The 26,891-nt window shown below is 44.1% G+C and overlaps 1 protein-coding gene across 5 annotated transcripts in view; it reads right to left on the bottom strand.

Annotated features, from left to right (window-relative positions):
* MFAP3L (microfibril associated protein 3 like) overlaps window positions 1-24,379 on the bottom strand; it is a 57,397-nt gene extending 33,018 nt beyond the window's left edge. Inside the window, exons 1-3 of one of the 5 annotated variants that reach the window (XM_045463188.1) lie at window positions 24,265-24,379; window positions 23,844-23,943; window positions 694-1,113 (exon numbers count right to left, since the gene is read on the bottom strand). In XM_045463188.1, coding sequence (XP_045319144.1) covers window positions 694-982 — 289 coding nt within the window. In that variant the 5' untranslated portion in view covers window positions 983-1,113; window positions 23,844-23,943; window positions 24,265-24,379. Of the gene's footprint in view, window positions 1-693; window positions 1,114-1,721; window positions 2,235-4,103; window positions 4,125-23,173; window positions 23,294-23,843; window positions 23,944-24,264 lie in introns of those variants that run through there. The other 4 variants (XM_045463171.1, XM_045463203.1, XM_045463194.1 and 1 more) reach the window with 4 other exon arrangements.
* Between the last annotated feature and the right edge of the window lie 2,512 nt (window positions 24,380-26,891).

The following is a 26,891-nucleotide window of genomic DNA, read 5'->3' as shown; positions in this document are numbered from 1 at the left end:
TGTAGTTATTCACAATGACCCAGTCAATCCTCTCTCTGGCCGAAGTCTTTCCTGAAGCAGGCTCAGTGCTTATGTAGGTGATTCACATTTTTTTGGCCAGAAACGCACTCATTAAAAACTAAGCATTCCCCTACTGCCACATGTTATTTCTTGCTACTGAATCTTCCGTCTTGGCCTCAGCTGCAACAATCTAGAAACTTCAGCCAGGTCTTCAGAAGCACAGAATGATCTCAAGTCGTGGCTGAGAACCTTGCACGGAGACGTGTTTTAAGAAGTGTGGTCTTTAAATCCACAGTCAATGAATTAAACTGACATTTAACCATAAACACCTGCTATATTGTTTACTGGACCCAGCTCCATGACACAAAATAAAACTCCCTTATAAATGGAAAGTACACTTATGGAAAATCCATTTTACATTCGTCCCTATAACATTTTGTATGCACTATGTTACAAAATTCCAAGAGGCGTTTTAAGACTTATGTTTGCCCTGTCTTCCAAGTCAAAAAGTGCAAACTATGAAGTAATTAGCGATTCGAATCCTTAAGAATATATATTTCTCCCTCTTGCCTTAGAGAAAGAAGGCAAAATGAGATCCTTAAATCACTTGAATAGAAACAACTAACATTCAGAGTGCGGGTTCCAAAGTCCATGTTTATATCTTATGATATTTGATACAACTTGAAAGCCTACCTCCTCCTTTCTCCTCGTCTTCTGTCAGCAGCTTGCCAATGGAATTATACCACTTGAATTGTGGCTCAGGGATACCATAAACACTACAATTAATCAAGGCACTGTTCCCTTCCTTGACTATGATATGGTCAGTTCTGGCAATGATTACAGGCACAGAGCCCAAGACAATGTCAGTGCCATTTAAAGTGCTATTAGTCACACTCTTAGCAGCCGCTAGAGTGGATACTAGGATTAAAAAGGGCACAGTAGGTAGAAAGCACACAGGCAGATGGTTCTTCAGTCGATCCATCTTCTTTGCTTGCTCTATAAGGCAACAGAGACGGTTTGCCAATGGAATCTTCTATTGGACAACACGCTGTTCAGAGCAGGCCATGGGATAAACCTGTCCTGGATCCATAGAGTTGGTTCTTGAGTAAGAACCTGTTTAAAAAAGAAAACAAACCCACACACATAAATATTAGCATTCATACTTTAAAAATATTATTTATAAAATGCTAGAAACCCAACTAAAATACAAACCTACATAATTTTTAAACACAGATTCAGAAGCTGTTCCAAATATTAAATTACATTTTTCACAGAAATCATAACAATATAATTTTGTTATTTTTGCTACTGAAATATATAGCTCTTAGTGGGAACAAATATACACTTTGTATGTTGAATTTATATTGCATTACTTCCGAGAGTTCCAAAACCAATTCAGGCTTCTTTCATTAGGCATTATGAGGTCTCTTTCCACCCCATCACCTATCGCTATTGCAGATGACCCGACTGTTCCCCTGGGGCCTTCCTCAACTTCTCCTCCAGTGCACATGACTTCCAGTTTATTCCAGTGGTCACAGCTTGGATGTTGCCAGGATTTGGAAGGGCTCCACCAGAATCAGTCTGGCATTCTCCTAACTCACCATTATGGCCTTCAGGATATGCCTTCCCCCTTTCATGCAATGCCCATGCTCCTTTGAGCTTCATACATCCAGCTCTCTCTGCTCCGCGTAACTGTTATCTACCAATTCCTGATTACTCACTGGATTCCCTGGTTTCAATCTTCATCTGTCTCCCAGAGGCAGGGGAACATCAGTATGAATGGGGTGACATTATGGTGGCTACACTTCTTAAGTTCAAAGATCTAACCTTCACCTATGTCTCTATCCTCCATTTCATCCACTAATCACATAAGCACACCCCGGATCTTTCATCTCTCCAAATTCTAAATTCTGAAATTCCAAGTAATTCTGAAGTTCTACACAACCATCTCTAACTGCACCCTACCATTCTTCAGATCTCTTACTCTCCTCACTGGACTTTCTAGCCCTTCTATTTCCCCTCTGTCTCTATCTCCACCCCCTCCCCACTCGACCTGCCTGCTCTACTTTGTCTCAGTCTAGATCCAATCCTGTAGACCACAATCCCCAATATCCTCACCTCTTGTCCTTCTGCCACAACTACCCTGCCAGTATACAACTGTGATCAAGCCAGTCACTTGGCATCCTGGCTCCTACACCCAGGAGGCTGGAGACCACTGGAGAGAATCATACAACCATGCCATTATCGCCAAACTAAAGGAACCATCTCCAACCCCAGCCAGGCCCTTGGTGACATTTGGCAATCTGTGTATCAGTGCTCAGGTAGTTCAGTATCCTTTGCACACAATGCCTACAGACACTTTCAGCTTCTGAATCAAATGCTTTAGTCCAGCTGTATTCTTTTTTTTTTTTTTTTTAATTTTTTTTTTCAACGTTTATTTATTTTTGGGACAGAGAGAGACAGAGCATGAACGGGGGAGGGGCAGAGAGAGAGAGGGAGACACAGAATCGGAAACAGGCTCCAGGCTCTGAGCCATCAGCCCAGAGCCCGACGCGGGGCTCGAACTCACGGACCATGAGATCGTGACCTGGCTGAAGTCGGACAGTTAACCGACTGCACCACCCAGGCGCCCCAGTCCAGCTGTATTCTTAAAAGACAGCTTTCTCCTACTAGGGTGTGCAGCCAGGAATTCCTACTTTCCCACCTTTTGGAAAGAATCCTCGGCATCTTATCCTAAGTCCCTTCCCCATGCCCGCCATTTACTCCTCAAATGACTACATTCTGTATTTTGCCTGAAACAAACAGCTCTTGCCCAAGTCACCAGTCACTCCTAGTTGCCACGTTTTCAGTCTTTCTCTTGCCAGATCTCTGTGGCAGTTGCCACTATTAATTGTTCTTTCTCCTGGGTTCCACATTCTGCTCCTCCCAACTGCTCTCATTATTCTTTACTGATTTTTCTTCTTCCCAGTCCTCAAAAGTTAGTCAACCCCTAGAATTTCATCATTGGCCCTCCTTTCTTTTTACCCTCAGCTCTTGCTAAAGTTCCATTCCCATGCCTTTATTACCACCTACAACCTAATAACTCTCAAATCCATGCCCTCAGTCCTGACTCCTTCCCGAATTTCTGACTGGTATTACCAACTGTCCACTGAACAGCATTACCAGGATGTTTTGCAGGTAGCTCAAAGCTAACATTCCCAAACCAAACTCATCTGCTAACTATGCTACATCTCCCACATCCCTTGTTTCAGTTCAGGGCACCACCATTAACTCAGATGTGCATGGATATAATCTTCAATTTGACTACTGCCCTCCTTCCCTCAGAACATAAATACAGGTTGCTGATTCCACCTCTTAAATATTGCTCTTATTGTTCCATCCCTTGTCTCCTCTGAGTGAGCCTCAGTTCAGCCTCCCTATCTTCTCCATTCTCACAAATGGTTGTGGTAGTCTTCTATATAATCTGCCTGCCTTCAGTTTTCCCCAGTTCGCAATCCAATCCTATAACCATTTTGCAACACAAAATCTATGGTGCCGTTACTTTACTCAGCAACATTCTGTGTTTCTGCCCTGTCTCCATGATAGAATCCTCACTCTTTTTATTACCTTATTATATTATTACTAATTACTGAACACCAACTATTAGGCAGACATTATTTAGGTCCTAGAGATAGAAGAGTACACAAGACAGATCTTTCCTGTGATGCGGATATTAGATTCTCGTGGGGAGAAGCAGACAATAAATAAATACCATGTAAGTAAGAATTTCAGCTAATGATGCATGCTTTGGAAAACACACTATGATGTAGTCAAGTGCTGAGTTAGGCAACCAAGGAGAACTTCACTGAGGAGGTGGGAACTTCACCAAGGAGATGGCCCGAGAGCTGGAGCCTCTTTAGGAATCAGCTGCACCTAGATCTGAGAGAAGAACATTCCAGAAAGAACAACAAAAGCAAATGGAACACTATAAGATGGGTCAGAGGAGTAGACAGGTCCAGATCACCTAGGACTTTGTAGGACCGAGTAAGGAATTTAGATTTTACCTAACATTCACTGTCAAAGGAGTGACAGGATATTATTTTTAAAAATCAGCTTTGGGGTACCTGGGTTGCTCAGATGGTTAAGCGTCCAACTTCGTTCAGGTCGTGATCTCATGGTTCATGAGTTTGAACCCTGAATCGGGCTCTGTGCTGACAGCTAGTTCAGAGTCTGGAGCCTGCTTCAGATTCCGTGTCTCCCTGTCTCTCTGCCCCTCCCCTGCTCGCCCTCTCTCTCTCTCAAAAAAAAAAAAAAAAAAAAAAAAAAAATCAGCTTTACTGTGGTATAGTTTACAAACAATAAAATGTGCCTATTTTAGTATACATTTTAGTGAGTATTGACAAATTTGTACACCCAGGTGACTCCCACAATAAACAAAATATAGAATGTTTCCATCATCACCAAAAGTTCCCTTGTGCCCTTTCCCAATGGTAGTTTTTACACTGATCCATTCCAGTATTTTTTTTTTTTTTTGAGTGTATGTATGGCATGAGGTAAGGACCGAGGTTCATTTTTTCCCTGTATGGATATCCAGTTGTTTCAGCTCTTTTTCTAAAAAAGACTATCATGTCTTCAGTGGATTATCTTGCCTTCTTGTCAAAATCAGTGAATCTACTTATAAACTCTTTATTCTGTTCCACTGTTTATGTCTACCCTTGTGCCAATACCATACTAAACTTTCTGTCTGCCTCATTTATCTTTACATCTGAACTGCCTGAAGTTATCCCTGACAATAAGTTACTGAATACATGAATCTCTCTCTAAAGGCAGAAATAATTATTCTAATTCTGTAGACAATAAAACTGAAGAGGTAAATAAATTAGGGGTGATAAATCAGCTTCAGGCCATATATTTCTTCAGTGGGAAAGACAAAAGAGTTTTCTTAGTGCTGGAGACTTCCATACTCCCCTGTGGACTTGAGTGCCTTCCTGCCCCAGGAAGGCCAACACATTTTTCCACCAGCAAGAATTGTGGTCTAAGGGAGATAGCATGGGTTGCACCAGCATGACACATACCCTGTTATGACTTTGTAAATGTTTTCTTGGCTAAACTTGTGGTTTCCTTTTAACAGGGAAGTTGTAAAGCTGATCTATTCAGTACAGAATGGTTGTTAAGAGCATGGCCTCAGGTTGTAGGTAGACTGGCTCAAGATCTGGGATCTAAACACTCTAACTGGCTACATGTTTCTGGCCAAGACCTCACCAAGTACAGGACAATTATAAAGATTCATGATCAAATGCACATAAAGCACTTACCTAATGTTCAGCTTGATAAACAATAATTATTAGGATACTGTATATAATAGCATCCTTTGCTGAAATTGTGCTTCTCAAGTTGACTTTTGTTATAGCATTTAAAGGGCATACCTTGTTCTTGGATTTGTTTAATATATCATTGGGTGCCCTCCCACCACCAGAAGCAATTACAAATGATTTTCAGCACTGGGTCCTTTGGCAGGGACTTGAGTCTGAAAATACATGAGCTGTCCCTCTGGGCAGACACTGCACTGAGCATCTTGAGTCACTCCTCTGTGACCCCCTGATGTCTACGCCAGAGCAGATGCCTGACTAAATAGCTTAGGGGAGAATGAGAGACAAGACAAAGTATGAAGTAGTTTCTAATAAGTGTGTGTAGTAAATATACTGTAACATTTTTTTTCCCCACAAGTAGGAAGAAGGCAACAAGTGGAGGATCACACTAAGGTTTAAAATGCAGAACCCGAGGGGTGCCTGGGTGGCTCAGTGGGTTAAGCCTCCTCCGACTTCAGCTGGGGTCATGATCTCACAGTTTGTGAGTTCAAGCCCCATGTCAGGCCTTGTGCTGACAGCTCAGAGCCTGGAGCCTGCTTTGGGTTCTATGTCTCCCTCTCCCACTTGCTCTCTCTCTCTCTCAAAAAAAAAAAAAAAAAAAAAAAAAAGATAAAAAAAAATTTAAATACAGAACTTGAGAACTGTTTTCAAACAAAGGCTGGCTGCTGTGGTTTTCTACTTTCACACACATTGTGCCAGCAAGAATGAACAGGATGGAACAGTCTCCTCTTCTATATTTTAATAATGTCTGTGGGCACTTTGGGTTAGAAACACAGTACTGTTCCAAAGCTTAACTAGTTCCCTCAGAGACCCTGGCAGGCATGGAGTGGGGGTAGGGGTGGGGGGCAGAGGTCTTGCTTTTATGGCAGGGATTTCAGTTAACAAACTCATTCCTCCCTCCCCCATCTCACTCCCATCCTTTCCCACTTTGAAAAGTTACCAAGGCACAGAAAGTACAATGTGTAATTTGTAGGTTGTTTGTGTCAGTGCATTTTTGCTCTCAAACTCTCTGTGAACATTTATTTTTGAAAACAGAGTGTTTAACTCATCAACGTTAATGATTTAAAAGGTTTTAGTAGGAATTCACCAGATCTCATACCATGCCCTTTCAGGTCATTTTTTTTTTTTAAAGTATTTTTTAGGTATTTACTTGAGTATTTATAGCTGGGCACACTGCTAGGGGTCTGGGACAGGGGGTAGGGTGTGAGAGTGCTACAAAGCTCAATAAGCCATAGGCCATGTCCACTTATAATCTACGAGGGAGAGAGATCCAGCTGATTTCAGTATGTTCTCCAGGTGCAGTGAGCTTAGGGGTGGGTAGGCAGAGGAGGTAGAAGGCTGATCTGGGTGAGGAGGCTTGGAGGAGATGTTTGTTGATAGCCTGCCCAGCATGCATTCCAAATCCCACCTTCCCCCTTCCTACAAGCCTCCATGGCTCTCACAGCCTTCCCAGTTCTAATCTTCCACTGCACCTGCAGCTTGTACCAAACTTTTAACACTCCTCCTTGGCATATGATCTTGCATTTTTTTAGTTCTGTGTTGAGGAAACTTCTTTTCAATTGCAAGGAGAGCTCTTTCATGGCAGAAACTCTGGCATATAGCTCTGTAAAGTATCCTTAATACTGGGCACCCACAGTAATGTGCACACACGTGCTGCATGAAGCCACACTTTCTTGAAATTCAATGGCAACTGTTTCAGAGTAAACTCACAATGTGTTACCAGAAGAACATAAAGACACCATGTCACTTTGGGCACTGGAGAAATATTCTACAAATGTACTCTGTGTAGCTTGTTGGATTTTACAGACAGCATGGCGAAAAGTTCAGTTAATAACACTATAACATTGTGAAAGACATTTTAGCCACCAAAGAATAAACCACGAGTACTATAATCCAGCAGCTTAAAATGCAGTCAGTCCTTCAAAATACAAGAACAAAGGCCACAGAGTCCAAAACCAGGGTTTAACAAAAGCTACAATGGACAAATTGTTAAGCTTCATGTGTTTGCTCATGGCCTTTGGGAAAACTTTCATAGAATACTTATGTTCTATAAATAAAACAAAAGAGAAAATATTTAGCAAACATCTAATGTCCTTTTTTAATTCAACCTCTTCCCTACTTCCCGATTGTACTTCATCTTAAAAACGTGTAATAAAATGCTTTGTTGGATCTTATTTTTGTTTCTTCACCTATAATAAAACATGACTATTGACCATGTATTTCTGGAGTTGGGAGGAAAAGGGCCCCTTGTTTAAGGGTGTTTTGGACTAAATGAATATACATTATTGTTTTTTCTTGGCACTGTTCATGCTGGCATTTCCTCATCAACTACGATGAGTAATTTTATAGTTACATAACTGGATTTTGTAACAACATCTACTGAGAGTTATCACTTTTTTCATTTGTACACAAATGAGGCCATAGGCACGAAGGCTGCCTTTTAGTTTAAAGCACGCTCTTGACAGGTTTCTACTCATGAAGCAAGAAGAAATCCCAACTTCATGTGAAATGAAGAGGGACACTAATATACTCATTACATCATAAACAATAACTTTTTAAAACTGGTAGCCAACTGAGGCCATTTTGGTTATGGCCCAATTTTGGACTCCCCTAACTTTTTTAAAGATCAACATATACTGAGTTTTTAGGTAGTTAACGTGGTGTCTGAGTATGGACTATGAGAATCCAAAGTCAAAAAGTCCAAACCATTTGTAGAAAAAGAATGTTCCTGTAGCAATTACTACTGTCCAGGATCAAATCATTTAAGTGCTAAATCCACTAAGTTTTATCTCAATGTCCATCCAGTCATATTGCAAAAAGATTCATACTGTCTTTGTTTCTTCCTTATGAATGGTCTAAAATCTATTTGTGCAGAGATCCTTGATGCCTCTAGTAACACAAAGATAATTCCTGACTCAGGTGGCAAATGTGATCATTATATGAAAGTATGTAAGAACACTGTCTTTGGGTTACTTTTAGAAGCACCCGGACAGGTCAGTTCAATCCAAATCAATACACATTAATGGAGAAATTTTTCTGTGCCAGGCACACTGCTAGGGATGTGAAATACAAAGTTAAGACACAGTCCTTACCCCTGTCATCCACAAATCTAGTGGGGGAAGAGAGAAATTGGCAACAGTTAAAGACAATGTGATAATTGCCCCATCGGAGAGAGGTCAAAGATCTGCTGGGGTACAAGAGAGGAGACCCAAGTGGTCTGGAAGGGCCAGGAAGAATAATCTATAAGAAGTGGCCCTTTAGTTTAATCACAGAAGAATTCACTAAGTAGGCCAAGGAGAGAAGCTGACCCAAAAAGGAGGAAGAGCATATTCAAGGAAATCCTGAACGGAGAGAACCTGGCACAACTGGGGAAATACAAGGAATTAGGTACCACTTGGTGGTATGCAGCAGGGGGAAGGTCGGCTGGTCCAAATAATGAAGGGAACGGTATGTGATACCACGGATGGGGTGCACTCACAGGTTTTGGAAGGGGGAAGTGACACGGCCAGTTCTGTGTTTAGAAAGATCACTTTGCTCAGAGTGTGGCTGATGATGGAGAGGTGGCTAGGGGCCTACTATAATATCCAGGAAGGACAGAAAGAATAGGGCCATGGACTAAAAGCAGTGGGGAAGGAAAGACGTGGGCAGATCCAAAGGAAGTACAGGAATTAGAAAGTACGGGACTGAATGACTGCCTGACTACACAGCAGGTGAAAGTAACCCCCAGCCCTGTGGAGTAACAGTGCCTATGGTCACACCAACAGCTCTCTGAAGAAAGGAGTGTTTCGTTTGCTAAGCAGTGCCTGGCACTGCGTGTGGAATCCACATGAACACACGAGTTAGGAATTTCAACCAACAACTCCCTGGGGCTGCAATGCCCAGTCGCTTTTACACTTGGATGAAGGCCTGTCTGCTGGCCGTGTGGCTAAGCGGAGCCCGTGGTGGCCCTTGCCTGTTCCACTAACCTCTCCTCCTGCCTTCTCTCTCTCCTGGCCTTGCAAGTCCTGGCTGATGGAAGGTCTGTGAAGGCAAGCGACAGCAGTGACACTTAAATTTACGAACTGTCACAAACTGAGAGCTACACGGCTGCATATCATGGGAAGAAGTAAGGCTGTCTCATGAAAGCAGCCGGCCCCTGGAAGGAAAAAGAGACAAGAGGCTTCATGGCATTCTTGGCACACCCTTTGTCTATTAACTGCGTGGCATTAGGATAATTTACAGCTACTTACTGGGTAGAACAAGATATATACCCTGACTTGCTGGACCGCTGTGAATGGCCACCAGATGAGCTCTTTAAGCTCACTGGAACAATTCAGAAGGAGCTAGAACAAAAAGGTCTCAATCCTGTCTTATCAACTGCACTAATGATAAGGCCTCTACAGGATTTTATGCTTTGTTGTTTTTTCTATACACCAAAGGCACATACTTTTCAAAAACTGATCTGTTTTAAATCACAGTTTTTCAAACCTGAAAATGAACTCTATGCCGAGAGATGCCATCTTTGTAACACTTTATTTTTGTTGGTGCGCAACGTTAAGGAACCACTCTTGGATCTTCATCACAATTTTCCTACGTGTGTGTTTTTCTGATTAAAAGCAAGGCTGATATAAAATAAAGTTCTCGGAAATATAATGTTTAAAAAAAGAGGACGAGGGAAAGAACTACAGTAAAGGTTTTCCTACACAGATACGATTAGGCAAGATAGAAACGGGTCTATCATACATATTTGTTCACATCACTAGAATATTAGAGCTGGAAAAACTTAGATGTCTTTTTATAAAGGTTTTCCTTTATGCAAGATGAGGGAGGCCCAGAAAGGATGAGCGACTGCCCAGGGTCACACGATTGAGTGGCTCAGAACCAGGATAAAAAGCTCATGCCCAGAATGGGCCTGAATGACCTCGCAGTCTCTTGGTTCCAAAAAGGCACTGTTTGACTTATCCCAGTGGTCGAGACCTGCATTGAGCGCTATTCTAATCACAGTATATCTTTTGGAAGAGTTTACTGATGCTTCAGTGAATATTTAGTTTCTTCAAATTCTCATTCTAAGTGAATAGGCTAAAACAGTTTTGGGCCCAATGAATGCAAATCCTTAGTTGATCAGAGAGATATTTCCTCCAAAATCTGATGGTCCAGGGAATAAACCCAACCTGGGAGATGAATACAAATAGGACAGATGCACTGGTGGATGGTGCCTTTGTGCTACCAGCCCAATACCAAAAACACGTTACAACGCCGATGAAAGGTTTAAGACACTGTCTTGGCATTGTTTTTTTCAACCTCTGACACACTCATTATCAGATTTTATACATATATAAAGCCCAAAGCTGGTTCAGAAGCACCTGTTTCTGTCTTTTTCTTCCTGTCCCTGTCACTACTTTTTCCAGTATCTTCTCCCTTTAAAAAAATGTATCCTTTCAAAATATTTTCCCTACTCACTTGGAGTGTGTATATACAGAAATTCCTATTTTCTTTCTAGTACAATTAATTTATGTCACTGCTAATCTATAGCACTATTTCTGCCAACTTTCAATTCTTGTTTTCATTTCATCTCAAGCCCATTTCCTCAGAAGTTCCTGATATATTAGTATATTAAGCTAGAGAGAAGCCAGGCAGGGGCTGATGGGCATCTGGTAGCCCGGACACATGGATGAGTGCGAACGCTTCTCTGGCCTGGAAAACTGACCAGGGGATCCATGGTACCAGGGAGATACTTTATCAAGGTGCTGACCCCTCGCTGCCTGCCTGCAGATCCAGGCTGGCCAGCACTCCACCTGAAGGCAGCAGACATATGTCCCCATGCAGCCTGCACAGCACACTGTTGCATCAATCAGGAGGCAATCTTCTTACCGGGCTTCCCTAAATAGGATATACACTTAGAGGCAATTGCAAACAATTACATTTTCTTGTGGGTTCTGGTATATTTTGTAAACTCTTAAGGCCTTGATAGTGAAAGCACCTTTCTCAGTTTCCCCACTTGATGGTACAGAGACAGCTTCCCACCTGGCCAAATGTAATGCACTTGTGGGCAGTTTCCCATAGACATGATATTTACAAAGCGTGGTTGATGATGTTGTGCTTGGGCAGCCAATGATAAAGCTATTTCACTTACTATGAGTGTGAAGGATAGCATTAATAGGACCCAACTAAGACACAGAGTGATGTCTAATAGGAATACATCCAGTGTCCAAGTGATAGCCTCTTCCCATTGGTCTCCTGGTAGCCAGAGAACTGAGATCATAACTTTGCCCATACTGAGCAAAGGGGTGGAATTAGGTTCCTAGGATAAGAAATGGGATGGGCCCTGGGGTTAAGGTTGAGAACGGAAACTTTGGGGTGAGGTGTGAAGCACGCACCAGTTAAGCACTTTAGGATTGATTAAAACCCACAAACTCCTTTCCTCAGTTTTGCCATTAGATGACCTCTGGGAGTCAGCTGATCCCTCTGAGCTTCTGACCTGCCTCTTAGGTCCCTTCCTGTCTACGAGTCTATGACCATGACAACCGGGAGTGGGACAGGGGCTGGCCAAGAGATGGAATGATGAGCGGTGGAGAGAAGAGGGAAAGAGCAAGGAGTGTTTGTGTTCGATGAAGATCCCACCGCAGAGAATTCAATCAGGGCAAAGAATTGTGATTGCCATGCCATTTGTGACTTGCTGACGGCTCAGATACCAGCTTGTGTGTCATATATCACACGGTAACTTGTTCTCCGTAGGGAATGTGACTTCTTGAGTGTTTCTCACATCCTAAGCAATATGATGAAAAAGAAACAGACTCAAGCTCCCAGGGCCTTTGAGTCTTCCAACCACACCCTTCCCACACTGCTGAGAATCAGCTCAGACTCCTGTAGGGCTATACCACTTGGAGAGGGCTGGTTGAGGTAGACCAGAGTCCCCATCTAGGGCCTTGAAACCTTCATTTCACTTGATAATTCACTATAGAAAGGTCTTCTATGTGCTCTTGCAATTTGGGGATATAATCTTTATCATGAAAATTCCACCACAACAAAATGTGATTGTGCTCAAATATATATTGACTGCCCTAGAAACCAGGCATTCATTACTCCCCCCGCCACCCTGCCACCGCCACTTTTTAAATGACTACTAACAATCTGTGCATGGGGAAGCTTCAAAAAAAATTAGAGTGAAACATGAACACTTTTTAAGTTATTACCATGTACATTTCCAAGAGTTCTTCATTCAAGTAATAGCCAGAGAAGGCCTTCCCAGAGCCTCTACAATATTGGACTCCTAGCAGCCTTGCAATCTTCATTTCTGACCTCTCCACCCCTCTCTCACTCCCTGCCAGCCACACGGGGCCCTGCTAATCCTGGAACGTGCCAGGTATACGGAACCCTTGCCCTTACTGTTCCTTCTGTCTGAAACAAGTCCCTAGGATGCCTGCAACGTGCACTCCATACATTTTCTTTCTCAAGTGCCACCTCATCAGCAAGGCCCTCCCTGGTCATCTTACAAAAATTAGTGTGCTCTGCCCCTACCCCCATCACTCCTTGTCACCTTTACCCTACCTTTTTCTTCAAACCATTAACTACCCTGTATGTATGCACGTGTCTGCTCCTACTAAGATGTGAGCTCCTGGTTGGACAGGCTTCTGTGGTTGATATTGTTCACTGTCGCACCCCTGTGTCTGAAAACATGCTTTGCTCATAGCAAGGGCTTGGAGATCTGCTGAGTTAATTTATACTAGTTATGTGCCCTCTCATTTAGACATATTACTAACTTACTGGGCATCTACATTTGCCCTGCATTTCCTGCAAATTCCACCCATTTCTTTTTTTTTTTTTTTTTTAAGTTTATTTTACTTTGACAGAGACAGAGAGAGAGCACGAGCAGGGGAGGGTCAGAGAGAGAGAGAGAGAAAGAGTGAATCCCAAGCGGGCTCCATGCCATCAGCACAGAACCCACTGTGGGACTCAAACTCATGAACCATGAGATCATGACCTGAGTCACTATCAAGAGTCAGACGCGGGGTGCCTGGGTGGCTCAGTTGGTTAAGCATCCGACTTCAGCTCAGGTCATGATCTCACAGGCTGTGAGTTCTAGCCCCGCATTGGGCTCTGGGCTGACAGCTCAGAGCCTAGGGCCTGCTTCAGATTCTGTGTCCCTCTCTTGCTCTGCCCTTCCCTCGCTCATGCTCTCTCTCTCTCTCAAGAATAAATAAACATTAAAAAAAAAAAACCCACAAAACTCAAGAGTCAGATGCTTAAACCAACTGAGCCAGCCAGGCACCCCTCTACCCATTCTTAGAAATTGTGGGTAACTAGGTCTATTCCTCACCATGAAACTGACTTTAAAATATAAACCAATATTTCTCTAAAGGTCGGTCAGTCTTCAGAAACACATCCTTCCTTACACAGAGCCCTGAGAGGCTGAGCTGCTCCAAACACAGCCTATGAGCAGAGGCTGAGGGAATCTGGTCTGTCAGAGGACTCGGAGTCACTGTCTGACATGAGTAATGTATCTGGAGACTGTTTTTTTTTTTTTTTTTTTTTTTTTAATTTTTTAATGTTTATTTTTGAGAAAGAAAGAGAGAGAGAGTGAGCGTGGGCAGAGGAGGGACAGAGACAGAGGGAGACACAGAATCTGAAGCAGGCTCCAGGCTCAGCTGACAGCTCAGAGCCCCATGTGGGGCTCGAACCCATGAACCCTGAGATCATGACCTGAGCTGAAGTCATGGCTTAACCGACTGAGCCACCCTGGTGCCCCTCTGGGGACTATTTTCTATGCCTGAAATACACATTCTTTTTATTGTGGAGATGAAAAGCAAACACCTACTTAATTTATACCTCAAAATGTCGAAACCATCCCTCACTTCTTATCTCTCCATTTGTTTGATTAAGTCCATTCAAATTCACAGTGTAGGAACTGGATTACCCGGGGTTTCTTCTTTCAGCAGAGTAAAATTTCATCTATTTGAAAAAATATGCTCAATAACTGAAGAAGGTGGTTAAAAAAGCTTTTCCTCCTTCCTCCTTTACCAGCTTATTAACACAAAGTGGAATTGCATAATGAATTATTTCTCTGAATCACGTATGCCAAGTGTGTTTCATAGACACTAAGAACTGGATCTTAGTGAAAAACAGATCGGGAGAGATCCTGTAATTCAAACTCGATTTGATTGGTTATTAAGAGCGCGGCAACAATGTCCCTTATGCTCATCTAGCATTCATGGTTCATGAAACAGTCCCACAGAAGGTATCCCATCGGAGTCTCCCACAGCTCCAGGACATGGGCAGCCCCATACTGACAGTGCAAGGGCAGACCCCACGAGTGGAAGCCCCTCACAGGACCTCATCTTCTCTCACTCCAGGGCCCTGGTAACCCATGCGCATCTATCAGGAGTGAATACCACAGCTTGGCCAAACTGTCCAAATGCCATAAGTGCCCAAACGGTCATCATGGTTGTTTAAAATGAATACTTTCAAAATATTGATAATTGTTTTAAAAATTATTTTTTAAAAATTCTGGACGTAAGAGCAATATCTTTCAAAATCTGGTTGAATTTGAATAATCTTCTAGTTGAGTTTAGTGCATATCCTAAGATCAATCTTTCTCCTTCAAAGTTAAGTGTTTTTCAGTGTGACAATATGGAAAATTACCTTAACTAAACAAACACACAAACAACCCCCCCCCCGCCCCCGAACAAAAAAAAACAGAAGAAAGTTGAAAATACGGATTCATTGACTGCCACACGGGACTTCTGAAGAAAGCTTTGCCATTCTCTCAGCTTTGACGGAAAGAGGCCCTGAGCACACTTGCCAAATGTCCTTAATGATTTCTCACCTCTGCAGTCAGATTCATCTAAGTGATAAAAAATTAGGGGCCGGTTATATCAATAAGCTGAACTCAAAGTATTTATGAGGCCACTATTATCAGTTTAGTACCAATTGCTGTGGGGATTTAAAAAATTTAAAGGCCAGTTCTTTACCCTAATGGTGCTCAGAATCTTGGTGATTCTTGCATACAAAGCAATATATAATTAAGCACTAAACTGGGTAAATACCACAGAAATTCAGAGGAGGGGCAGCTGGAGAGGTCACAGAATGTTCCCTGGGGTTGGTCAAATCCTGCAGGATGAAAAAAGGAGACAGGACAGTTTTCTCAGCAGGAGTAATGGCTTAGTTTAGACAAACAGCAATGGAAATAAACATGGCATGCCAATTAAAAACAAAAATCAATGCTATAGTATGTTTTCACAAGGCTCATGCAATGGATCTGATGTGCATCCCCATCTCGAGAACTCGGATATTAGGGTGCTCCTCCAGAAATTATATTAAAAAGGGGCCTTTAGGTCTGATTAGGAAAAATGATAATGAGGGCTCTGGGACAGTTGATCCATTACTTACAAAGTAAATCTAAACAGAAGTGAAAGAAGAGGAGACAGCCAGAGCATGGAGACAGGGATGAGCTGCCCTGGGAGGGCAGAAAGGAAGCAAAAATACACTATAGGTCCAGGGTTCAGTTGCACAAGGAGTAATGTTCTGCCCTCAGTAAAGTATTGGTAATACTCAAATGCCTTCTGGCAATTAACTTCAAGGTCCTCAAAAGTGTTTTAAGATGGAGAAAACTAGGTTATCTTTGGGAGGTCTAACAAAAGCAAGTAATCTAGGGTTGTTCAAACCTTGAAAGAAAAAAAAAAAAACTTCTCTCTGACTTGGGACTGATATCGGGCATGGCAAAAAGGTGGGCGGGGAGAGGGCAAGAACAGAAGTATAGGCATGATTAGTAACAGCAGTACAGCCCAGCACCCGGCTTTGGTAGGGAGGCAGAAATCGACTAAGTGAAGTTAACAATAGCAGCTGAGAAGCAAGAAAGCTCCATGGTTACCAGATGTTTGATCCCTCCCATGGCCATCCTGGGGTGTGAAGACCCAGAAGGAAGTCCTGGGTGAAACTGAGAGCCAAACACTAATGCAGTCTTTAGGCAAATACATCCCCACGCTGAGGACCAGGGAAAGTGGGTTTTGCATCTTTAAGAAAACATAGTCCCTACACATCTACTTACTTCTTTACGGGGGAGCTTGGCCACTGAGAAGAAAGGAATTAACTGGTCAACTTCAGATGGTTCCCACTCTCACAAATATTATAGAGCTCTTGCTAGTTCCAAGAGGGTACAGAAAGGTATAGACCCCGGAACAGAACATCCCATCTTCTCTAGGAGAGGGGCTGCTTTAATGAGCTGATGAGAATGATGTGAATTAGCCCCAGCCTGGGCCCTCCAGTCCTGAACCAGAAGGGACCCATCAATGGGTAATTCTGGAGCACTTTATTCCAACCCATTTATTTCCTTAAGGAGCATGCAGCTTTCCCTTCCACTCTTCCTGGTGCCATCAGCCAACTCAAATCCTCAATGGAAGGGAAAGATCTTGAATTAAATTTAAACACCTGCTCAGCAAACTTCCTCTTTTGCATGGATTACAGAGTCAACTTCAGCCCAGCCTCTAAGACAGTTGCCTTCCAATGCAGAATTAGGGAAGTCTACCCCACGTCAACATGTCAACATGGTTTCAGTCTCATTAGCATCCCCAAATCCTTCTGCCCAGAAGCTGATGAACCATCAGGGAATCAATTTCTTCTTTCTCTGATGCCTCCCTTACAAAGTACGTGCCCTGCAAAGAAATTCTGATTTCCTCCTTCACGCACAGCTCTGCGTTTGGGCTTTCCTGCTCCTCTGCGGCTTTAGGTCTCTCTGGTTAAACACACGCAGTGGCAGTCAGTCCCTCTGGTCCTGCAAAGTCTGGTGCTCAGCAGGAGAACCCTTGAGACAGTATGCCTTCCCACACTTCTGCGGTACTTGACACAGATAATGCAATCATGTGGGAGCTGCTTCAGATGCCTCCTTTCCTTCCCTGCCCACATGACTATCACATCCCTGGTTTGTCCCAGGTTTACGTGCTCATCATCTCTGACAGGCACCACCCTAGCAGACTCCTTCCTCACTGACCTGCCTTTAGTCTCACCTGCCTCCGATCCACATTCTATGTTGTTGCTGAAATCAGCTGACTATAAAAGATCTGACTTAAAACATATTCGATGTGTTTGTCAGCAGTATAAAACTAATGTCCTCGAAAGGACATACATGATCCTTCATGATCTGACTCCTATCCACTCTTTAACTGCACCTCTGGAGTTTCCCCTGGCCCTCCCCTTTCCTGAGCTTCTTGTATTCCCCACAGCACCTCTGTGCCTCCAGCTGGCCATACTTTCATATCCTTGCACATCTGGCAAACCCCAACTTGGTTTTCAAGTCTTGGTTCAAGATCCCTCCAGGACTCACCCCAGATAGCCCTAGACACCCCTGTTTTCACTGACCTTTACCCATACCTTCATATTTTTTCTGCAATTATTTTCGTGCACATCTGTCCCAAAATTAGATAAACTCTCAGGTCATCAGTATTTGTTGAATGGATTGATGAATTAATTAATGAGTGGATGAGAGAAACTTCTCTGAAGATACAGATTTGGAGATATTGGTGTGTGGGCCAGTGGTACAGTCACGAGGGAAAATAAATCACCCAGAAAGAACATAGAAAACCAGGGAAAGAGAAATAAAAAAAAATTAAAAAAGCACGGAGAAAACTAGGGGCTTGTATCCCAGAGACCAAGGCAGAAGAGATTCAAGAAAGAGGGAATGGTTTGCACTGAGCTAGTCCTTTACAGTGGTAAACGATAATTATCACATCATTGTATAAGGACATGTGGGTAAAAATCTTATAAAGTTATGCAAATGGAGGCTACACAATATAGACACAGTTTTGTTTTTATTAAGATAATTCTTAATCATGTCTCACGGTTTCCAGTTTCAGATTTTGCCAGCCCACTGTTTTCCCTTACCATGTTATCTGAAAAGTGTATTTTTCTCTTATTAATTTTTTTCTAACATATAGTTTGGTTTGAATTCAGAGCCACTCTTGTAACACTAAGGTGGATTTCTTCAGTTTAGGTTTTCTGGACACATAGAGATGTCAACCGGATCAGACTAGAAGTTTTTATACGACAGAAATTAAGCCCTTGTACTTAAGAGAGAGTGAATAAATAAATATGCTTGGAAGGAATGACTGAATTTCTTATATTTTTAACACAGAAGTTCGGTCATCTAGGATCATACTATCATCCATACCCTGGCCAATATGGAGCCCATGGCAAACACTGCGAAACACGGCCAAACATGGCCATTTTCCCGCTAAGCCTGCAAAAGCCCACAACACCCCACAAGCTACTAGCAACTGGTCAGAGCTGGCCCAGGTGACTTGAGACAGTACATCATCTCAAGTTCACTGCATTAGATTTGAGCTTTCCTAGTCCTCTGTTGGTGTCTGCATGGTATACAGCCAGCAGAGCAGCTGTCTGCTAAGAGGAAAATGGGCAGAAACAAAGTAGTTAAAATGTGACTTAGCCCTTCTGCTTTACCTTTAGGACCTTCCATTACAGACTGAACAAAAGTTTCTTAAGCTAATGATTTCACACACACACACAAATGCCATTGTAGGTCAATTCAGAGAAGTGAATTACAGAACACGCTACTTCCCGTTCTGACCACCTCTGGCTAGACACCTTTGTTAAATGGCTGTATGAAACTCATACAGACTGAACAAATTTTCTTAAGCTAACGATTTCACACACACACACAAATGCCATTGTAGGTCAATTCAGAGAAGTGAATTACAGAACACGCTACTTCACGTTCTGACCACCTTTGGCTAGACACCTTTGTTAAATGGCTGTATGAAACTCGGGGTTTAGCCATACATTGCTTTTTTAGGAAGATAAATCTGGCAGTAGTCTGTTATTGCATGTTCCTGTTTAAAAATGCTTAGCTGGTGTCCCATTGTTTATCTGTATGTAATAGGATAAAATCCAAACTCCTTTGCATGGCATCAACTTCACCATGAAAGGACCATTACATTCTCCTCCTGCCTCTGTTCATTATTCCATCATACCAAGTCTTCTTTTCTATGACACTAAGTTATAAACTTGGTGACTGTAACATACAAATGTATTACCTTTCAATTATGTGGGTTAAAAGTTCAAGATGGATCCTACTAGGCTAATCAGAGAGTTGGCAGGGCTGGGTTCCTTCTGGAAGCCTTAGAACAGCATCTGTTTCCTTGCCTTTGCCAGCTTTTAGAGGGTGGCTGAATTCTTGCTTTGTGGTTCCCTTGCACCTTGAAAGCCAGTAATGGCCAGCTGAATCTTTTGCACATGGCATCCCTCTGACACTGACTTCTGCTTTCCTCTTCCACCCATACAGACTCTTGTGATTACACTGGGCCTCCTGAATAATCCAGATAATCTCTCCATCTCAAAAGCTTCAACTTAATCACATCTGCAAGGTCCCAGAGTGGACAGCTTAGGGGGGGCATTATTCTAATTACCATACTGGTATTCCCTCTGCCTGTAGAGTTCATGTGTCTGCTTAGAAGACTTCCACCCAAATTCCTCAGGAATTCCTTAAGCTCCTGTGGAAATGTCACTATTTTCATGGGGGCCTCTCTTCCTCCAACCCAAGAGGCTCATTTCTCTGGTCTCCTCAGTCGCATGTACAAATACCTCTTCCTGAAGCACTTACCTCACACTAGAGTTTATTTGTCCTCCAGTATGTGTCTCTGACTAGATTCTGAGTCACTAAGTCTTATTTGTTTCTGCAGCCCCCGGGGCCTACCTATTAAAGGCTGTGGGGAAGAAAAATGAATGTTATATTTTAATGAGTGAAGACCTTGGGTGGAGGCAGAGGCAAGACAGTATGTTTGGAGTACAGCTTAGAAACTAGTTCTGACAGCTCTGAACTGGGTCTTATCACATCATCAACCAAACCCCTTAATCCTTTAACCATTCCAGGGAGGCACTGTAGCAAACTTAAACCATTTGCATCTAGGGATATTTCTAACTTTAATGTGAATTGACATGGATCACAAAATGTTAAATTTTTAGTGTCTTCCTGGGCATGGCTGGAAAAGGGCAAGCTGCACCCCCAGTGCTTGGTCAGGTTAGGGAAGTGATGCTATCCGAGTGATTTCTGAATTCCAAAAGAATGACACTCGTCTAACAAACCTGACTGTACTACGTTGGAGGTTAAAAGCAACTTTGCCACAATATTTATTTGGTATTTCAGTATCTGGAAGCTCTTCATTAAAAAAAAAGAAGAACAAAAAGCTCCAATTAAGCAAAGTTAAATAGCCTCAATTATTTAAATCGCAAGCCAAATGAGAGGTTGAATAAATTATGGTCACACGAATGGGGGGATATCTATTTTTTTAAATGTTTTATTTATTTTTTGAGAGACAGAGAGCGTGAATGGGGAGGAGCAGAGAGAGAGGGAGACACAGAATCCGAAGCAGGCTCCAGGCTCCGAGCTGTTAGCACTGAGCCCGATGCAGGGCTCGAACCCACAAACGGTGAGATCACGACCTGACCCGAAGTCGGATGCCTAACCGACTGAGCCAACTGGGGGGGGGGGTGGGAAGGAGGGGAGTGGGATATCTATTTTTAAAGGCCAATAGTTTGCTGTGAATCTCCAATGTCACTAACAACACAGTACAGTATAGAAATCTGAAGACATGGAAATAAAATGAAAAATGACGTGCCTAACAGTTTAGCTGGAAGAACCCAACAGGGACAAAAAAGAAGCAATTATCACCTGTTTCCTGATTGGGATACAAAGTCTACCCTCCTATTTTTTTCTTCATTAGTAAAACCCTTCATTTTCTTCGTTAATAAGACCCCTCTTCAACCTAACTCCTTTCAGCTGTGTTCATTTTAGTTTGGGGGACTCCATCCTCTGGTGGAATCCCTGAAGCCAGAAGCAGTGTTTCAACGTGCCTCTTGTTAAATTTCATTGTTTTTTCTAACCTTGAAAAAATGAGATGTTTGGATCCAGAAGAGTCCTACTGATCTGCATTAGAGCTTACATTCACCAAGAGGAAAACTAAAACCTTGCTGCTTCCTCTAGGTCAAGAAGAGCCCAAGGCTAAGGGGAGACATGACCGACTTCCATTGGAGAATGCAGCCAGAGAACACGACCTGTGTACTGGGTAAGTTGCACATATACTCAGTACTTCATGGCAGACTTTAAATGTGATGCATTTTTATAGAAAAGGGAAGTACAATTCTCAATATTTGCGCTGTTTTCTTTCAAACTTCTAAATTTTTCTATGAATGTATTTAGAAGTACATTTAGGAGCAATGAACACCACCAGCCAAACTCTTTGGCTAAAATGGAGGAAATTGGTAGAAATACTAATCATATTCCTATTGTTGTTGTCTGGACATTTCAAGCCTTCCCTGTTCTTAAATCTTGCTTATGTATAGGCAAAAGCATAAAGGCCACTGGGGAAATCACTCAGAGTATCTGGAATTAGAGCTGGAGCCATCTCAGGCCAAAACAAACATTAAAGGCTATTCACAAACCAATGAAAAGTCAATGCACCTCCAAAGCATATTAAGGTCTGTCAAGAATGCAAACAAATTTTATAATAAGCTTAATAAAGAAAACAACTGAACCTACTAAGTGGTACTTATGGAAATAGGCTTGAGAATATAGCCTTAGAGGTAGAACTGGTTCCCCCTAGAACAAGAATTGTTTACCTTACTCCTATTAAATCCAATAATCCAAAGAGTGGTAATGGTACCAACTGTTTTAGGAAGAGCCAACAGTAGAAACTCCAGTGGGATCTACGAACCGCATTTTTCTGTAAAATGCCAGTAGAACCGCATAGTTCTAACGTTCTCTTTTCCTAATATAAATCTTTTTCCATCTTTCATTTCATCCTGAACAATCTTACTATGTTCAGCATAGTAGCAACTGAAAAAAAAAATGTGTTTCATCTAGAAGCAAAAGTGAGAAACCTTTACAAAAAACACTGAGCTTCTCCAACGCTAGATTTCCAAGTTCTTAATATAAGCTAAGATAACGCAAAATAAAGACTGCCACTGTAACCAAACTTTTCTGCTACCAAGTATCCTTAAAAACAAGGACAATTCAACCATAATAGATTATTTTCTACAGCGTGAGCAGATAATGGACCTACAAACATTCTTCCTTTTTTGCTGGCTTGCTTTATAAATCTTGCAACTTGCAAGCTCAAGTTGTTTTTGGAGGCGAAGGCAAGTTAATGGTCGAGCTTAAAATAAATAGGCTTTGCAATTACTTTTTTTTTTTTTTTTAACCAACGAAGCACGTTTCCCCATTCCACGCCATGAAGCAATTCGATGTCAACTTGCTATGGAGTCAAATGCGACAAACTCCGAGAGCTCCAGTCGCGAGGCGGCGGCTTGCTGCACCCACAGCTTCCCGCACTCCTGCAGCATCAGGACGCGGCACTCTCTCGGCTCTGGGCGCAGAACCCAAACTCCGGGCCTCCCGGCCACGGGACAGTACACCCTACCCCCGTCCCGGGGAAACTGAGGCACGGTGACCCAAGCAATCTGGAGTCTGGCGAAGGCCCCCGCCGCTGCTTGGCGTTCCAGTGGCCCCGGAGGTTTGGGAGGCTCCTCGGCAGCACACTGTAGACACCGCGCTCCTCACCGTAGGAAGATTATGGCACAAGCCCAAGAGGTGGCTGTCCCCAACCCACCGGCCCCCGGGGTCCCGCCCCGCACGGATCTCGAAGCATCCTGCGACCCCCAGGAGCCCGCTTCTGGGACCTCGCGGCGCCTCCAGTGCGCAGCCTACGCCTTGGGCTTCGCCAGCCTAAGCGCCCGAAAGTTCCGCGGCCCCAGCGTCTGCAGCGACCCGGCCGCCCACCCCGTGCGGGGCTCCCTGCCACCCGCGCCCAGTCGCCCCATGCTGTCCCGGCGCCCCTGCTAACCTGACGCCGCCGCGCCACTCAGGTGGCCGCCGTGCGCCTCTCGCCATGGCCAGCCTGCGAGCTGTCGCCGCTCCGCGCCCCGCGCCCGACGCCCGGCAGCACCGACTGCGGGCGAGCCGCCTCCGCCAGCGCCTGGCAGCGATGCGGGCTGCGCCGCGGGCGGCCGAGAGTGCGGAGCTTCCCACCTACAGGAGCCGGAGCCGGCCGGTGCCGAGCATGCCCAGTGCGGCTCGCCGGGCGGCGCGGAGGCGCGGGGCCAGGCGGGGTGTCGCCGCCGGGTTTTCGCTGCAGCCACCGGCGCGGGGCGGAGCTGGCGGCGCCGGGAGAACCTGTGGGAGCCGCGGGACACGCCCGCAGAGGAGTGGGGTGGGCTGGGGGCGCGGAGTCCCTCATTCAGTTTGCGCAGCCTCCCGGGGTGGGACTCCGCTGGCCCCGGGGCCCCGCTCAAGCACTTCTTGGGTGTTGCTGGAGCCGAGGGCACTTATTTCCGACGCTGTGGTGCTTGGGCAGCGTGACTGATAATTGTCAGGGGGCAGGGCGCTCCCAGGGCTTCCAGCGCAACTTTTCTGAGCGTCGCGTCGCCTTGTTGTTTAGGGACACCCGGGAACAGGTTTCCTAGGATCCCATCCTGGGATACCGGAGAGAGCCAACGTCCAGCCCCTGAACTTACCGTGTCTCCAAGGCCACCTGTCAAGCCACTTTGCAATTAAAAGCTTCTTTTGTCTCCCCGGGTGACTCTGCTGTCAGTTCTAAAGCCCACACTGAAGAAGCTGGAAGAAAACACAGCAGGACGTTCACTGGTGGCTTCTGAGAGGTGGGGTTCCAGGGATTTTAAATGTTCCTCATTTTCGATTATTTGTAGGTTTCTATGTTTTCTCTAATGAACGATATGGTGCTTTTTAAAGAAGGTATGTTATTCTAAAATTATTTGTGAGTAACGCCTGAAGAACTTCGGCGGCACGACCCTGCGACATAGGCAGCGCCCCCCGCCCTCCTCGTTTTCTTTTTAGACGAGGGAGACAATTTCTGGGGGCTGGGCCAGGCTCCTCCTCCCTGGCTCCTTTCGGCCCGCCCCCTTGGCCACGCCTCACCTCGATCCTTTTACTCCAGTACCGCCCCTTCTCCTTCGGCTACTGCGAAAACTAGGAGAGGTGGATTTTCAACACTGACGTTCCCCGTGGCTCTTGTAGCCAGACTGGGCATGTTCCGCCGCCGGGTCAGGGACTGCTGACAGGAGAGAGGCGTCTTTAAGCAACTCTCAATCTCCCTCCTTCTTCACTCTGTCCTTGGCGAACGAAACAAAGTAGCACCTCCGACCCCCTGCCCGGAGCTCGGACCTGCAAAGTGGGTCAGGACTCGACTGAGCATGCTCAGAACAGTGCCAGAATGCCGCACGCGGCTGCATCTCGTTGCCCAAGGTTGATGTAGCTGCGCTCGCTAGTCACGACCTCGAAGGTCAGGAGGCGGGTGCAAACGGCGGGGGGGGGGGGGGGGGGGGGCGGATATTGCCTTGACACCTGGACACGTCGCCCCAGGCTGAATTGGGAGGCGGGGGCAGGGTGCGTGGGATCTGGCTTATAAGTGACTCAAAGCCTGATTTTTCCCTAAAAGATTGAAATTAGAAATCATATTTTAACATTAGCTTTATGGCATCTCCAATAATCACATATTTTAGCTCTAAGAACTTTTCAACCCATCTTTCTTTAGAGAAGTGTAAACCTTTTTTCAAGTATTTAATAAGAACTCTTTACATTTGTAGTAGAACCCTAAATTCTCACTTGTTTTATCAAAGATTAAATGTTTGTCCTCACTTTCAAATAATTCCGCAGGATTATATTCCCCCCCCCCCCCCACTTTGGACAATTCTTTGTTCCCTCTGACTCTCCTGTCCACCTCTTTTCAAATTCTCAGAGAATCTGCAGAATACTCTCTTGCTGTCTTAGATAGGCTTGAGGCAAGTGTGGGAAACTTGCTCTGAATCCTCTGTTGCAGAAGAGAACACTGAAGTGCAGAGGGATAACAGGGAAGAGATTTTACAGGCTTGTGGTGAATAAACTCAAGAACCCAGAGAGAGCCTTGCAGTAAGCCCAGGTGGGGGAGTGGGATACTTTTCTGTTTTCTGTTTTCTATCTGAGGAGGAGAAAGATAGACAGGTGATGTTTGGTTTGAGAGTGGGAAATACCCTCACTAAGGGTTGGCTTCATCTCAACCTTTCCCTCTCATCCAGCTCTGGTTCAGCTTTGGCCTGATGGGAGGCACCGTCTTTAGGTGGAAGGTCACTCCTAGGAAGAACCTCACTGTCTCCCCCTAGACTCTAACTTGTGCTGGGGTCACCCTTATCCCTGAACTTTGAGACTCCATTGTTGCTGGTACCTTCTGAGCACTGCTGTTGATCCCTATAGACATCCACACCACAAATAGTCTGGCTGGGGAAAAGATGGGTAGGACATCTCTTTAACAGTCCATACTGCTATTCAGATGGGGGAACAAATGAAGCTTCCTGGTCCCCAGTCTTCCATGACACAAACCTTTTTTGGTTTTAATACTTTTCTGACTGTTCCTTCTCCTCTTCTTTCTCCAGGTTCTTTTCCTTTGGACCACTCCATTGTAAGTTTTCTGGCCTATGCCCTCTTCTCTTCGGCTCTCCCTAAGGGTGCTCATCCAGTGCTATGACTGTCAGTGCCAAGGTGGTATTCAGTTGGTGTGTGCATATAGGGCCATGGTAGCTGTTGATTGTCCAATTGTTTCTGGTCCATCAGGTACCTGCTCTGATTGGTCAGTATCTATGCCTCACTATTTGTCTCTACTGGTTATTAATATTTTGAATATTATCTTTACTCCTAACATTATATTCCTCTCCAAATCACCCTGCGTTCAGACCTTTATATGTCATCTACCAATCTTAATTGCTATGACCCTCGGGAAACTTGAGCCAAATATGTCTCAAAACAGAACTTATGAGCTGTAGTTGCTCTTCTACTTAAATGTCCTAACTTGGCTACTGGTGTGTGCCCCATAAAAATGAATGCTGTCCTAGATTCATCCATCTGCCTTTCCTCTGTCATCCAGCGAGTCACTGCCCTTAGACATCTCTGACTACAGACCCTCCACCTGCATTGCCTTCTCTGGTCCGTCATCCCTTCTAAATAGGTTCTCTCTCTCTGTGTTGCCTCCAATCTAGCCTTCTTGCCTCCTCAGACTTTTCCTTTTAAGCAAATTATATTTCAGCATATCTGCTAAAAATCTTAAATTGATTCATAGTGCCTTCAGGATAAAGTTTGAAGCATGAACTGGCCCCTGTTTCCCTCTCCAGATTAGTCTCCAGCCAGTGTCTCCTCATGTCCCATATCCTAGTGGATGCAACCTATTTGCTATGGGAATTCCTGCCTCCATGTTCTTTTAGTTCTTTTGTTTCTTCTTTCCTCTTGTTCATCCCTTGGCCACTGTTAAGCCTTCAAGGTCCAGTTCAGGCTGACTCCCCTGTGACCTCCACAAGATGACTTCATCCTGAATACTTCACCTGTATCATATACTTTGTCTTCATTTTGATACCTAACCTTGATTTATTATTTTTTTTTCAACTTCACTACATTGTAGGCGATGTGACAGCAAGGGCTTGTCTCAACTATCTTTGTATCCTTATGTTCAGTTTTTAGTAACATTTTACTTAACAAATGAATGATAGACGTTTGTACCCTTGCGATATTTAAAGTTCATT

This window comes from Leopardus geoffroyi, chromosome B1 (genome assembly GCF_018350155.1).
Source record: "Leopardus geoffroyi isolate Oge1 chromosome B1, O.geoffroyi_Oge1_pat1.0, whole genome shotgun sequence".
In the NCBI taxonomy this organism is placed as follows: Eukaryota; Metazoa; Chordata; class Mammalia; order Carnivora; family Felidae; genus Leopardus; species Leopardus geoffroyi.
Note: the sequence above shows the minus strand (reverse complement) of the source record. Positions and strands in the feature narration are given on the sequence as shown.